Source organism: Phyllobates terribilis, unplaced genomic scaffold, assembly GCF_046119375.1.
Source record: "Phyllobates terribilis strain yellow unplaced genomic scaffold, ASM4611937v1 Scaffold_4__5_contigs__length_816908805, whole genome shotgun sequence".
Taxonomy (NCBI): domain Eukaryota; kingdom Metazoa; phylum Chordata; class Amphibia; order Anura; family Dendrobatidae; genus Phyllobates; species Phyllobates terribilis.
The window spans coordinates 743,645,761-743,658,027 of record NW_027362764.1 but is presented as its reverse complement, the minus strand read 5'-3'; the positions used below and the strand labels follow the sequence as shown (position 1 = coordinate 743,658,027).

General features: G+C 45.5%; 1 protein-coding gene across 3 annotated transcripts in view; it reads left to right on the top strand.

Annotated features, from left to right (window-relative positions):
• The window catches only part of COLEC10 (collectin subfamily member 10), a 150,003-nt gene that overhangs the window by 86,715 nt on the left and 51,021 nt on the right, over nt 1–12,267 (top strand). For 2 of the 3 annotated variants that reach the window (XM_073679825.1, XM_073679826.1), the window contains exon 3: nt 11,206–11,277. The exons of the other annotated variant lie outside the window; for it this stretch is intronic. In XM_073679825.1, the coding sequence (XP_073535926.1) occupies nt 11,206–11,277 (72 nt within the window). The remainder of the gene's footprint in view (nt 1–11,205; nt 11,278–12,267) is intronic. 3 annotated transcript variants of the gene reach the window in all.

The window sequence follows — 12,267 nt, the reverse complement described above, 5'->3', positions numbered from 1 at the left end:
GGAAGTAAGCAGACTGCAACAGCTCCAAGCCTTCACAAGGGGTCATGTGAATATCACCGACACCTCCCTATAACAAACTGAGAGTATTTAAACACCCAGGCCAGGGTGTTAATTAGAGCAGGAGGGAGGTAGCCACTGGGTCCTAGAGTGAGACAGATTCTAAGAAGGTGTCTGTAATGCCAAACGAAGAAATCTCCTGCAACCAACTGCAGGACGACTGTCTGTCACATCTGAAACACCCGTGACAGGAGGAAATTACATCTGGATGGGGCCCAGGATGGGGGATCAGGATGGAGGACATTATTATTACAGGAAGGGACCAGGTTGGGAGAAATTACTACAGTAAGGAGCCAGGATCGGGGACTTTGTTACAGGATGGGGGACATTGTTACATGAAAGGGCAAACACAATATGTCTTCACAGGATCTGGAATGCTTCAAGGGCTCATACATCAAATGAACATGCAGGTGGGAGCGAGCCTGGTCCAAATTTTGCACCAGGGCCATTTGAACTCTAGTTACACCACTGGTTATATTGTTGGGTTTTCTCCTATAACTACTCGCTTCAAGTCCTTCCACAACATTTCTATAGGATTAAGGTCAGGACTATGACTTCACCATTTTAAAACTTTATTCTTCTTTAACCAATCTTTCCTTAAATGACTTGTATGCTTTGGGTCGCTGTCTTGCTGCATGACCCACGTTCTCTTGAGAGTCAGATCATGGGCAAATGTCCTAATATTTTTCTTTAAAATTTGCCTAATGGTGTTATTTAGTGATGAGCGAGCACTAAAATGCTCGGGTACTCGTTGTTGAAATCGAGCAAATTGGAATACTCGAGTGCTTCGTCCGAGTAACGAGCCCAATGTAAGTCTATAGGAAGCTCGAGCATTTTTCCGGCGGCTCCCCCCGGCGGTCTGCAGAGGGCCTAAAAATTGCCCAAATCGATGGGAACAGTGCTCAAATTACATGAGAACAGCATGGGGAAGACCCCTGGAAGCATTTCTGACTCCCAGGTCACTGCTGTCAACAACGTTGTCAGAGGTATTATGCCACTTTTACAGACTCACAATAAAACATACAAAAATGAAACCAAAATGGATTTTCCTGGGCAATATGTTAAGAAACATCCTTTCCAGGGTAATGACTTGTATATAAGGCAAAATAAATAACCAAAAACAAAAATGCTCCTCCACACCTTGGGCTATGTTCACACGTAGCGTTTTTGATGCGTTTTTGCACTTTTGTAGTGCTTTCCAACAAGACAAATACATTCACCAGGAAATGTAATTTTAACATTTTACTACCTTATCTGGCCATGTGGTGTGTGACACATCAGACACATCCTGTTTCATTTATGATGGAGGGACTCTGAAAGTCACAAAGTCTATATTTATAGGGCCATCAGGCAGCCCTTACTATTATTAAAGGGCCAGCAGTCGGCCCTCGCTATTGTTAGAAAGCCATCAGCCGGCTATGCTTTGTTGTTCCTGTTATTAACGAGTGGGTCTCCTATACTGTTATTGCGTATGCAGTGACTGTAACGGCTGCCAAAAATTTGGAGGAACTCCAATGCCCCTTGCAAGAGACGTAGAGGTCAGAGGGCCTCCTGAAAACAATGTTCCCATTATTAGGAAGTGTGTCTCCTATATTGTTTGCCTATGCAGTGAAGCAACGGCTGCCAAAAATTTGGAGGAACTCCAATCCCCCTTGCAAGAGACGTAGACGTCAGAGGGCCTCCTGCAAAAAATGCTCCCATTATTAGGAAGTGTCTCCCCTATACTGTTTGCCTATGCAGTGAAGCAACGGCTGCCGAAAATTTGGAGGAACTCAAATGCCCCTTGCAAGAGATGTAGATATGTTAATATGGTACATATGGTGGTGATATGGTGGTGGAGGATGAAGATGCAGAGAAGGAGGAGGACAAGAGCAAATAGACAAATTCAGGAAGAGTATACCCATGTCTGGGTGTGAAGACAGAGGTGCATGGGAATAGAGTTAGACCTCCCCAAAAAAAGACACTGCATTTGAGTTTATGTTACACTGCTATCATTTGGTGGTGTTGAGAAGTCTGGCCCAATCCAGCCCTTGTTCATTTTTATAAGAGTCAGCCTGTCAGCATTTTCAGTTGACAGGCGGATGCGCCTATCGGTTATAATTACACCGGAGGCACTAACAACCCACAAAACGCTAGCGGCAGGGCAGGTCAGGACCTCCAAGGTGTAGAGAGCCAGTTCATGCCACGTGTCCAGCTTGGACACCCAATAATTATAAGGCACAGAGGAATCACGGAGGACGTTGGTACAGTCGGCAAGGTACTCCTTCACCATCTTCCCAAACTTTGCACTCCTTGTGAGAGTACCCTGCGCCTCAGGGCCTGTGCAATGGGAGGGTCTGAGAAAACTGTCCCAGAACTTTAACAGTGTTCCCCTGCCTCTGCTAGATTGCATTTGTGGCTCTCTCGCCTGTACTCCTTGGTTGTCCAACGAACTGTGACCTCTGCTGCCAGCATTTTCAGATGGGAATTTTTTTAATAATTCCGCAACAAGGGCCTTCTGGTACTGCCCCATTTTATTAGGCCTGTCCTGCAAGGAAATAAGAGACATTAAGTTCTCCCTGTAGTGTGGGTCTAGAAGCGTCACCAACCAGGAATGATTGTCACCCAAAATTTGGACAATGCGAGGGTTACGGGAAAGGCACCGTAACATAAACTCAGCCATGTGTACCAGACTGCAAAGAGGCAAGACTTCCGTGTCCTCACCAAGAGGATGACTGACCATGCTCTCCTCCTCCTCCTCCCTGTCCTCAGCCATCCACGCTGAACAGACGGTATGACAGTTGTGCAGGTAGTACCGTCTATAGAGCAGGAAACTAGCTGCTGTTATTCCTCCTCCTCTTCCTCATTGTCACCCAATCCACGTTGGGATGAGATGAGGCTGGGCTGTGTGTAATCACCCTGTATGGTTCCTTGCTCCATCTCATCATGCTCCGCCTGCAATGCATCCTCTTTAATTGAGAGCAGAGAGCGTTTCAAAAGACAGAGAAGAGGAATGGTGACGCTAATTATGGCGTCATCGCCGCTCACCATCTTGGTGGAGTCCTTAAAGTTTTGGAGGATGGCACAGATGGCTGACATTCATGTCCACTCCTGAGGTCTTATGTGTGGAGTCTGACCTGAATACCGACGGCCTTGTTGATGCTGGTAGTCAACAACTGCACTCTTCTGCTCACAAATCCTTCCCAACATCTGCAAACTAGAATTCCAATGCGTGGGGACATCACACAACAGTCAGTGAGCCGGAAGCTGCAAATGCTACTGAAGAAAGGGTGGCGGAAGCTATAGCTGACTTTCTAAAATGGGCACAAAGGCGGCTTACTTTGTCAAGCAGATCCGGCAGCTCCGGGTAGGTTTTGAGAAACCGCTGAACCACGAGGTTAAGCACATGGGCCAGGCATGGTACGTGTGTGAGCTCGCCTCGCCTCAGAGTCCCCACCAGGTTCCGGCCATTGTCACACATGACCATGCCTGGCTGTAGGTTCAGTGGTGTCAGCCACAGATCTGCCTTCTCTTTCAGAGCTGTTCACAACTCTTCAGCATTGTGCGGTTTGTCACCTAAGCATATTAGCTTCAGCACAGCCTGTTGCCTCTTGGATGAGGCAGTGCTGCAGTGCTTCCAGCTAGTGACTGATGTGGTAATTTCGGAGATGGAGGCTGAATAGGAGGAGGATGAGGTGCAGGAGCTGTAGAATGAGGGAGCAGCCCTGACTGACCTAGGGCCCACAATCCTCAGCGTTGGGAGGACATGTTCCGTCCCAAGGTCCGACTGGGTCCCGGCTTCCACTATGTTAACCCAGTGTGCCATCAGTGAGATGTACTGTCCCTGCCCACAAACACTTGTCCACGTGTCCCTGGTTAGGTGGACTTTTCCAGTAACTGCATTGTTGAGGGCTCAGCTAATGTTGCGGGACACGTGCTTGTGCAATGCGGGGATGGCACACCGGGAGAAATAGTGGCGGCTGGGGACCGAGTACCGATGGACGGCCGTCGCAATCAGGTTGCGGAAAGCTTCAGTCTCCATGAGCCTAAAAGGCAACATTTTGAGCGCAAGCATTCGCAAAATGTGTGAATTTAGTAGTGTGGCCTGTGGGGCGTTAGCTGCTTATTTGCGCTTGCGTTCCAAGGACTGGTATAGGGACAACAGAACGCTGTGCTGGGACAAGGACGTGGATGTGCTTGCTGATGGTGCTAGTTGAGAGTGTTCAACGACACGTGCACGGCGGGAGGCATCTTGGCATGCGCCATGGACAGGGGATTGGCGTGCACGCACAACAGCGGACCAAGCAGTGGTGTCACCCACTGACACTGTTGTCGGCCCACTTAGTCGGGTGCTTTGCTGCCATGTGCCTGATCATGCTGGTGGTGGTCAGGCTGCTAATTTTGCTACCCCTGCTGATGCTGGCCTGGCAGGTGGTGCAAATGGCCTTTTTGGGGTTATCGGCAGAGTCTTTAAAAAACAACCAAACTCGGGAAGACCTAACAGTTGTACTGGTCACTTCCTTCGTTTTGATGTTACGGGGAACGGTTGTCCGCCTTCTGTCTGCGGCCACCACACTGCTTGTTCTTGCCTGTTGTGGTGCTACACCTCCCTTCCCCTCTGTGCTGCTGTCTTCGCTCTTCATTTCACCTTGCCAGGTTGAGTCAGTGACTTCATCGTCCACCACCTCATCTTCCACTTCCTCACCCCGGTCCTCCTCCTGATTTTCTGGCAATTGTGTCTCATCATCATCCACCTCTTCTGACAGTTTCCCACCGTCGCCTTCGTGTAACCGTGGCTGCTCAAATATTTGGGCATCGCTACATGCAATCTCCTCTTGCCCCGCTTTAAGTGAACTGGGCGAGAGGCCCGAATCTATAAATGGAAAAGTGAACAGCTCTTCGGAGTGTCCAAGTGTGGGATCAGGGTGAGGAAACTGCAGTCCAGACTCACAGCTACTGAGACTTGACCGTGTGGAAGACAGGGTGGTGGTGATGGTGGCTAAGTGACTGGAAGCATTATCTGCTATCCAACCAATAACCTTTTCACACTGCTCTGTGTTCAATAGTTGTGTTTTGCGGTCCCCTATTAATTGGGACAGGAAGGTCAAGCGAGAAGATGTGGGTGTGTGTTGTGTCACAATTTCAGCTTGCCCACGGCCTAGGTCTCGTCCTCTGCATGCACAATCATCACCCTCACGTCCACTTCCCCGTCCCTTGCCCATTTTAAATGGAGGACAATATTTTCCATGTTCAGTACAAATGGCTGGATTTGAACCGCAGTGATCTGTGATACGTGTGACGGAAAACCACAGTTTTAAATAGCTGGCCTGTAGGTTACTATTTTTCACAGTGACCTCATGTCAATAACTTCACTGACACATTGCAACAAAATTTGAATGGAGGCCAGAAATGGCTGAATTTGGAGCGCACTTATATGTGATACGTGTGACAGAAAACCACAGTTTTAAATAACTGGCCTGTAGGTTACTATTTTTCACAGCGACCTCATGTCAATAACTTTACTGATACACTGCAACAAAATTTAAATGGAGGCCAATATTTTCCACATTCACTACAAATTTCTGGATTTTTATCGCTGTGATATGGAAAGGATCTGGCTGTATTCTGCAGTGCCAACAAGCAAATGGAGCAGAAAATGGTGTATTCTGGATTGCTTTTTAAACAAATAACCAGGATTAAGATCAATAAAAAAATTTCCCGGGCCCCTGATACCTGGGACTATGTCTACAAATATCTGTAAGTACAGCAGCAGCAGGACCCTCTTTCACTATATGCACTGCAGTCTGCCACATAAACTGCCTGCCTGCCTAGCACTGATTATATGCAGCTGGATTAGTCCTCAGAAGGACTGTTAGTTCAGATGGATATAGATATATTTTGTGGAATACTTATACTAACAGGACGTTCAATGGACCCTCTTGTGCTGTATCATGCACTGCAGTCTGCAACATACACTGCCTGCCTGTGTAATGCAGATGCCGGAATGCAACATACAGAGACACAAGGCGAGGACAGTCAGGGATGGGTATAAACAGTTTATATATATATGTAACAGGTGTTCTAAACAAAGGAATAGTAACAGGGATAACAAATGGTAATTTGAAGTAATAATACAAAGTCTCTCAAGGTAGTATGATGTACCCAATCGTGGGAGTCACCACGTTAGTTCTTTAACTCTGTATATGGCCCTAGCGGGGGTCACCGGTTATTCCGCTAGGCAGCAAGTCTTTTCCGGACAAAGTCAATCAAATCAAATTTAGCTTCTCCCACCCCAACCGGTCCCCTCCCAACCTGAGATCCTAAACCCAACTGCCCCCGGTACCGTAGGTGAACAGTGGAAGTGATGGCCCTGTTCACTTGTGCAACTCCTCTGCTTCCGCTGGCGTGACTCTCCTGGCGCAGCCTTCTCCCAACTCCTCTCTGCTTGGCCGTTGGAGGTAGTCTCTCAAGCCTTGGTTAGGGGGATCCAGACCTCGTCTGTTGGTGGGCGACGTCGGGTCCTGCGAACTCACTCAGCACCGCAAACAGGTCCCGACTCTCCTCAGCAGGCGCAGCACTCAAGGCACCTCTGTGGGGAATCCGGAGTTCATCCACCGGTGTCCGGCTGTTATGTGTCGCAGGCCTCTGGCTCAGGCCTGCCACGCTGGGCTTCACAGCACGTCCGGAGCTCGTCTGCTCCTCTCTGCAGCTAGGTGCCAATCCTGCCTCAGGCTTGGCATGCTGGACTTTTATGTTCAGGAAATCCTTCCTGGAAGTCACCTGACCAGGTCCAGCATCTAAATCTGCTCCCCCTTCAACACTCCTAATACATCTTGGTTCCGTTTGATTGTGTCTGACCAGCAGATGGCAACCTCTCCTCATCTTTGACACATCCTGCAAGAATTCTCCTTAAGGCTTTTTTGCTTCTACTACACCTGCGTAGCACAGATTATATGGAGCTGGATTAGTCCTCAGAAGGACTGTTAGTTCAGATGGATATAGATATATGTTGTGGAATACCTATACTAACTATAAACAAGCAAATCTCTCCCTGACACAGCAGCACCTCTCCTTACTCTGCTTGATTCTGGGGTAGACTGTGACGAGCATGGCGGCGCCAGGTCTGATATAGACCTGATGATGCTGTGGGGCCAGCCAATCACTGCAATGCCACAACCAACATGGCTACGGCATTACAGTGCGTGGCAGGCAATCCCTGCATGTTCATTGGCTCCATGCAGGGAGGAGATCCGAGCTCTCGCCCGAGCAACCCGGAAATACTCGCTGAGCGCCGAGCACAGTGATGCTCGGACGAGTACCGAGCAGTGGAGAGCACGTTCACTCATCACTAGTGTTATTCTGACTCCATAACTGTGCTGCAAGTGTGGGGCTCTTTAGACAGTGTTTCTATGAATGTCTGTATTTATCCAGTACTCACACCAAGATCTTTGTCAAACGGTGTCAACTCAGCTGCAGAGGCATGTATGAAGATTCTAGGAGTGCTTTACTCCAAGCTTAAATTCTTGTATTATGAACAACAGTAACAGTAACAGCAGCAGCAGGTGAAAAGATGCTTCTTAGCCAGGGATGTAGAGAGGATGAACATTAGACAATGATGGTTGACTCAGTACTATCTAAATGCAAGAAGAAGGGAGAGGTTACCTGCATCAGGGCTGGACTACATGGAGATAGGGCGAGATAGCTCTGTTTTGATCTCATCATTCCACAAAAAATGTTTCCAATATCCTACTGGCTTGTCCTTTGGCAAACTGCACATGGGTAGCAAAACTTTTTTTTGGAGAGCACTGGCTTTACCCTTGCATGCTTGCCATTGGCTAATGTGAGAGAGGCCTTTGGCTGCTTAGAGGTTACCATAGGTTCCTTTCTGACCTCGCGGACGATAATATGCCTTGCTCTCGGAGTGATCTTTATTGATCAACCACTGTCTGAGGCCACATTCACACATTCGCTATTTGGTTAGTATTTTACTTAAGTATTTGTAAGCCAAAATCAGAAGTGGAACAATCAGCGGAGAAGTATAATAGAAAAACGTGCAACACTTCTGCATTTTTTGAACCACTCATGGTTTTGGCTTACAGATACTGATGTAAAATACTGACCAAATATTGAACATGTGAATGTGGCCTGATTGTGAATTGGTGGAGTCCAGACCCTTTAGAGATGGTTTTGAAGCCTTTTCCATTCTAATGAACATCAACAACTCTTCTTCTGAGATCCCCAGAAATCTCCTTTATTCATGCCATGATACACTTCCACAAATGTGATGTGAAGATGAGACTTTGATAGATCTCTGTTCTTTAACCCCTTAGTGACAGAGCCAATTTTGACCTTAATGACCAATTATGTTAGGATGTTAGCGGGGTTAAAAGTTTAGCATCAATTTCTCATTTATTCAAGAAATTTACAAAACCTCTTTCTGTAGGGACCTATATCGCTGAGTCACTAGTCACGGACAAGCTGTGAGACACGGTAGTCAGGAGGTGCAAGGTCAGATATCAGGATGGCTCATAGTATAGACGGGCAAGACAAAGGCTTGGTCAAGTCACAATTCAGGTTCAAATGCCAGGAAGGTACGTCAAGATAAAGGGACAAGAGAAACAGATGGTCAGAGACCAAGTCTTGGGTCAGGTACCTGATGTCAGAGAATGTCAAGAGAAAAATGGATAATACACATAGTGTTAGGAACTGACCTGAGTTGGAGTAGTGGTATTGCAATCACTAAGGGCAGCACCGGCAGGTAGCATAGTCAGGAAAAGCCAGGAATCAGTACACAGAAAAAGCGGTATAATCTTGTATGAGGCAGCAGGTGAAGGAAGAGCTTGACTAGAGGCTGGGAACTCAATAATCTCACAAGGAAGGAGGTGCCAGGCCATAAAATAGGGTGTTCAATCAGGAACGCACAAGATGTAGCCAATCAGGAACAACACAGGTACTAGAATATAGGTTAGCCAGGAACTGTTCAGGGGGCTGAATAGGTCAGAGGGAAGAGCTGTCGCCTGGTGCACAAGCGTTGCTGGGTTCAAGTCCTGAAAAATGCAAGGTTCGGCAACAAAGATCAATAAACCAGACACAGAGCACACACTGAGCAAAGCTACAACTGACAATGGTCTGCTCATAGCTAGCTAGTTAAATAGATAGCGAATTTTCAAAAATGGGCAAAACCTGGAAAAAAGGGCTTATATATCTAAAATGTTACATTACCCCCATTTTTTTCACTTTTACAAGAGATAGCATGATAAATTGGGCCTAAAAATGTGTTACCCGGTTTCTTCTGAGCGTGCTGATATTCCACATGTGGTTAGAAATCTCTGTTTGAACAAACAGAAGGGCACAGAAGGGAAGGAGCACCATTTGAATTTTGGAACACAAATAGATTGCAGACGCCATGTCATATTTGCAGAGCCCCTGATGTGCAGGAACCCCCTACAAGTGACCTAATTTTGGAAACTACATCCCACATGGATTTTTTCCATGGGTATAGCAAGCTGTTTTAACCCACAGGTACTACACAGAATTTGATAACATTGGATCATCATATTGAAACATATGTCTAACATTTTGGACACGTGTTTGTTTTGGTTATTCTTTATTTACTTATAGGACTTGCATGAAAATTTTATGTAGTTTTAGGTCACATTTATTCAGAAATATGGAATATTCAGTAGGGTCACAAACTGTCAGACAACACTACACCTACAAAAAGTTGAAAAGCTATAAGTTAGCTAGCTACAATATCCAATAGAGAGAGCGTAGGCGCTTACTTTACAAACTGAAGTCAATAGTACTGCACTAAGCATCTCGGTTTCATCTAATGGTGGATGTAGGTAGCAAGAATGTTATGTTTTAACCCCTGTGGGAAGTGTTCTCCATGCTCTACAGTATGTATACAACATGATGACAGACGTTTCTTAGTGTTTACAAATTTGCTTTTTTCTCCTCCCCCTCATTTAAGAGTCATAACTTTTTTTTATTTTCTCGTTGTACTTTTGAATGACATCATTCACTAAAAAATCCAAGTTTGGTGAACTTATGAAAAAGAAGCAATTCCGCTATAGGGTTTCTTTTTTTTGGGGAGGGGGTAGGGTGTTTTTACATGCATTGTTCAGTAAAAAATGACCTGGAAACATGATTTTTCACGTCAGGCCGTGGTCCCACTAGCAGATGGCTTCCGATGCGATATGCTAATGACAGTCGACTCCGTGAGCCGAGTGTCAGTGCTCAGTGCTCCGATCCTCTCGCTCAGGGAGGATCGCAGCGCAGCTGCGGAGGAGACAGAGAGAGTAATTTCTCCATCTCCTCTGTTGCTGGGCACAATGTACAGACACTACAACGTACTGGGTACTTCAATGTACAGGAACTACAATGGCAGATTTGCAATTTTAAATTACCAACATCCACGGCTGCTTGTTTCTGTAAAACACACATGGAGCCAGAATTGTCACTGCACCTGCAGATAAATTATCAGAGGGGTGTAATTTCCAAAATGGAGTCACTTTAGGGGGGATTCTGCTCTTCTGCAGGTCCCCCCCTATTTTTGATAACCAGCAAAGGTAAAGCAGACAGCTTTGAGCTGATGTTATCAGGCTGGAAAGGTCCATGGTTATTGGTCCCTTCCCAGCCTAAAAATACCTGCCCAGAGGCGCCCCAGAAGTGATTCATCACATTAGATTCACCAATTCTGGCGCTTTGCCTCGGCTATTCCCGATTGCCCTGGTGCATTGGCAATTGAGGTAATGGTAGGTGGTAGTTTTATTTATTTATTTTTTCTCCTGAACTTCTCTCAGCTGATTTATGACCACAAAATACATCAAAATGGAATGGGCAGGGAAAAAAGAGCCTGTAAAGCTGAAGAGTGCAAAATGCTTCAATGAAACCAAATTGCAAAAAAAAAAAAAAAAAAGCATTGGCTAAGACAAAAATGCACTAAGGTTCACTCATTTATATATCTAATAAAATGGGTTTTATGTAAACTAAATAAGTAAATGATTGTTATAAGGGCTGAGAATGGTTTAATTGGAGTTTTGGGGGTGACAGACGCCCTTTAGCTTTCCATTTAGAAAACAAATAAACAATAGAAAAAAAATTCTACACAAAAAGGTGTACAACGCCCAAAATAAAAACTTTACAACTTGTCTCCCCATATTATAGGCGACATTGGCGAAAAAGGTGACACAGGTGTAACTGGAAAACTAGGAAAGGAAGGTCCCAAGGGGTTAAAGGGTAAGTAACTGGTTTATTCTATTGTATCAGATTTTATATATTCTGGTAACTATTTTGAGGTCTTCTTCTTACAGTAAATATTTGTGCTGTATCTAAGTGATTGATGGGAGAAATTAACTGATACATCAACAGGGGACAAGAGTGTTGGCTTTGAGGGAGGCAGTGACCTGTTTTCTCCGGTATATGTTATCTACCCTATCACCAGGCAACTGTTAGGTGGATTCATAACTGGCTTAGTGATCGGACTCAAAGGGTGGTTGTAAATGGCTTCACATCCAGCTGGATGAATGTCTCAAGTGGGGTACCACAGGGCTCCGTCCTGGGACCTGTATTGTTCAACATCTTTATCAATGATTTAGATGAAGGAATTGAGGGTAAACTGATTAAATTTGCTGATGACACAAAGCTAGGAGGGATAGCTAATACTAGAGAAGAGAGAGAGAGGATTCAAAAAGACCTAAATAAACTGGAGCAGTGGGCAGCAACCAACAGAATGGTTTTTAACAGGGAAAAATGCAAAGTACTACATCTGGGCAATAAAAATGAAAAAAGCATATACAGAATGGGAGGAATAGAGCTAAGCAACAGTACATGTGAAAAAGACCTAGGTATACTAATAGATCATAGACTGAACATGAGTCAACAGTGTGATGCAGCAGCAAAAAAGGCAAATACAATTCTGGGATGTATTAACAGAAGCATACAGTCTAGATCACGTGAAGTCATTATCGGTCTTTACTCCTCTTTGGTCAGACCTCATCTGGAATACTGTGTACAGTTTTGGGCACCACATTTTAAAAAAGACATCGACAGACTGGAGCAAGTTCAGAGAAGAGCGACCAGAATGGTGACTGGTCTGCAAACCATGTCCTATGAGGAACGGTTCCAGGATTTGGGAATGTTTAGCTTGCAAAAAAGAAGACTGAGAGGAGACTTAATAGCTGTCTACAAATATGTCAAGGGCTGTCACATTGTAGAAGGATCATCTTT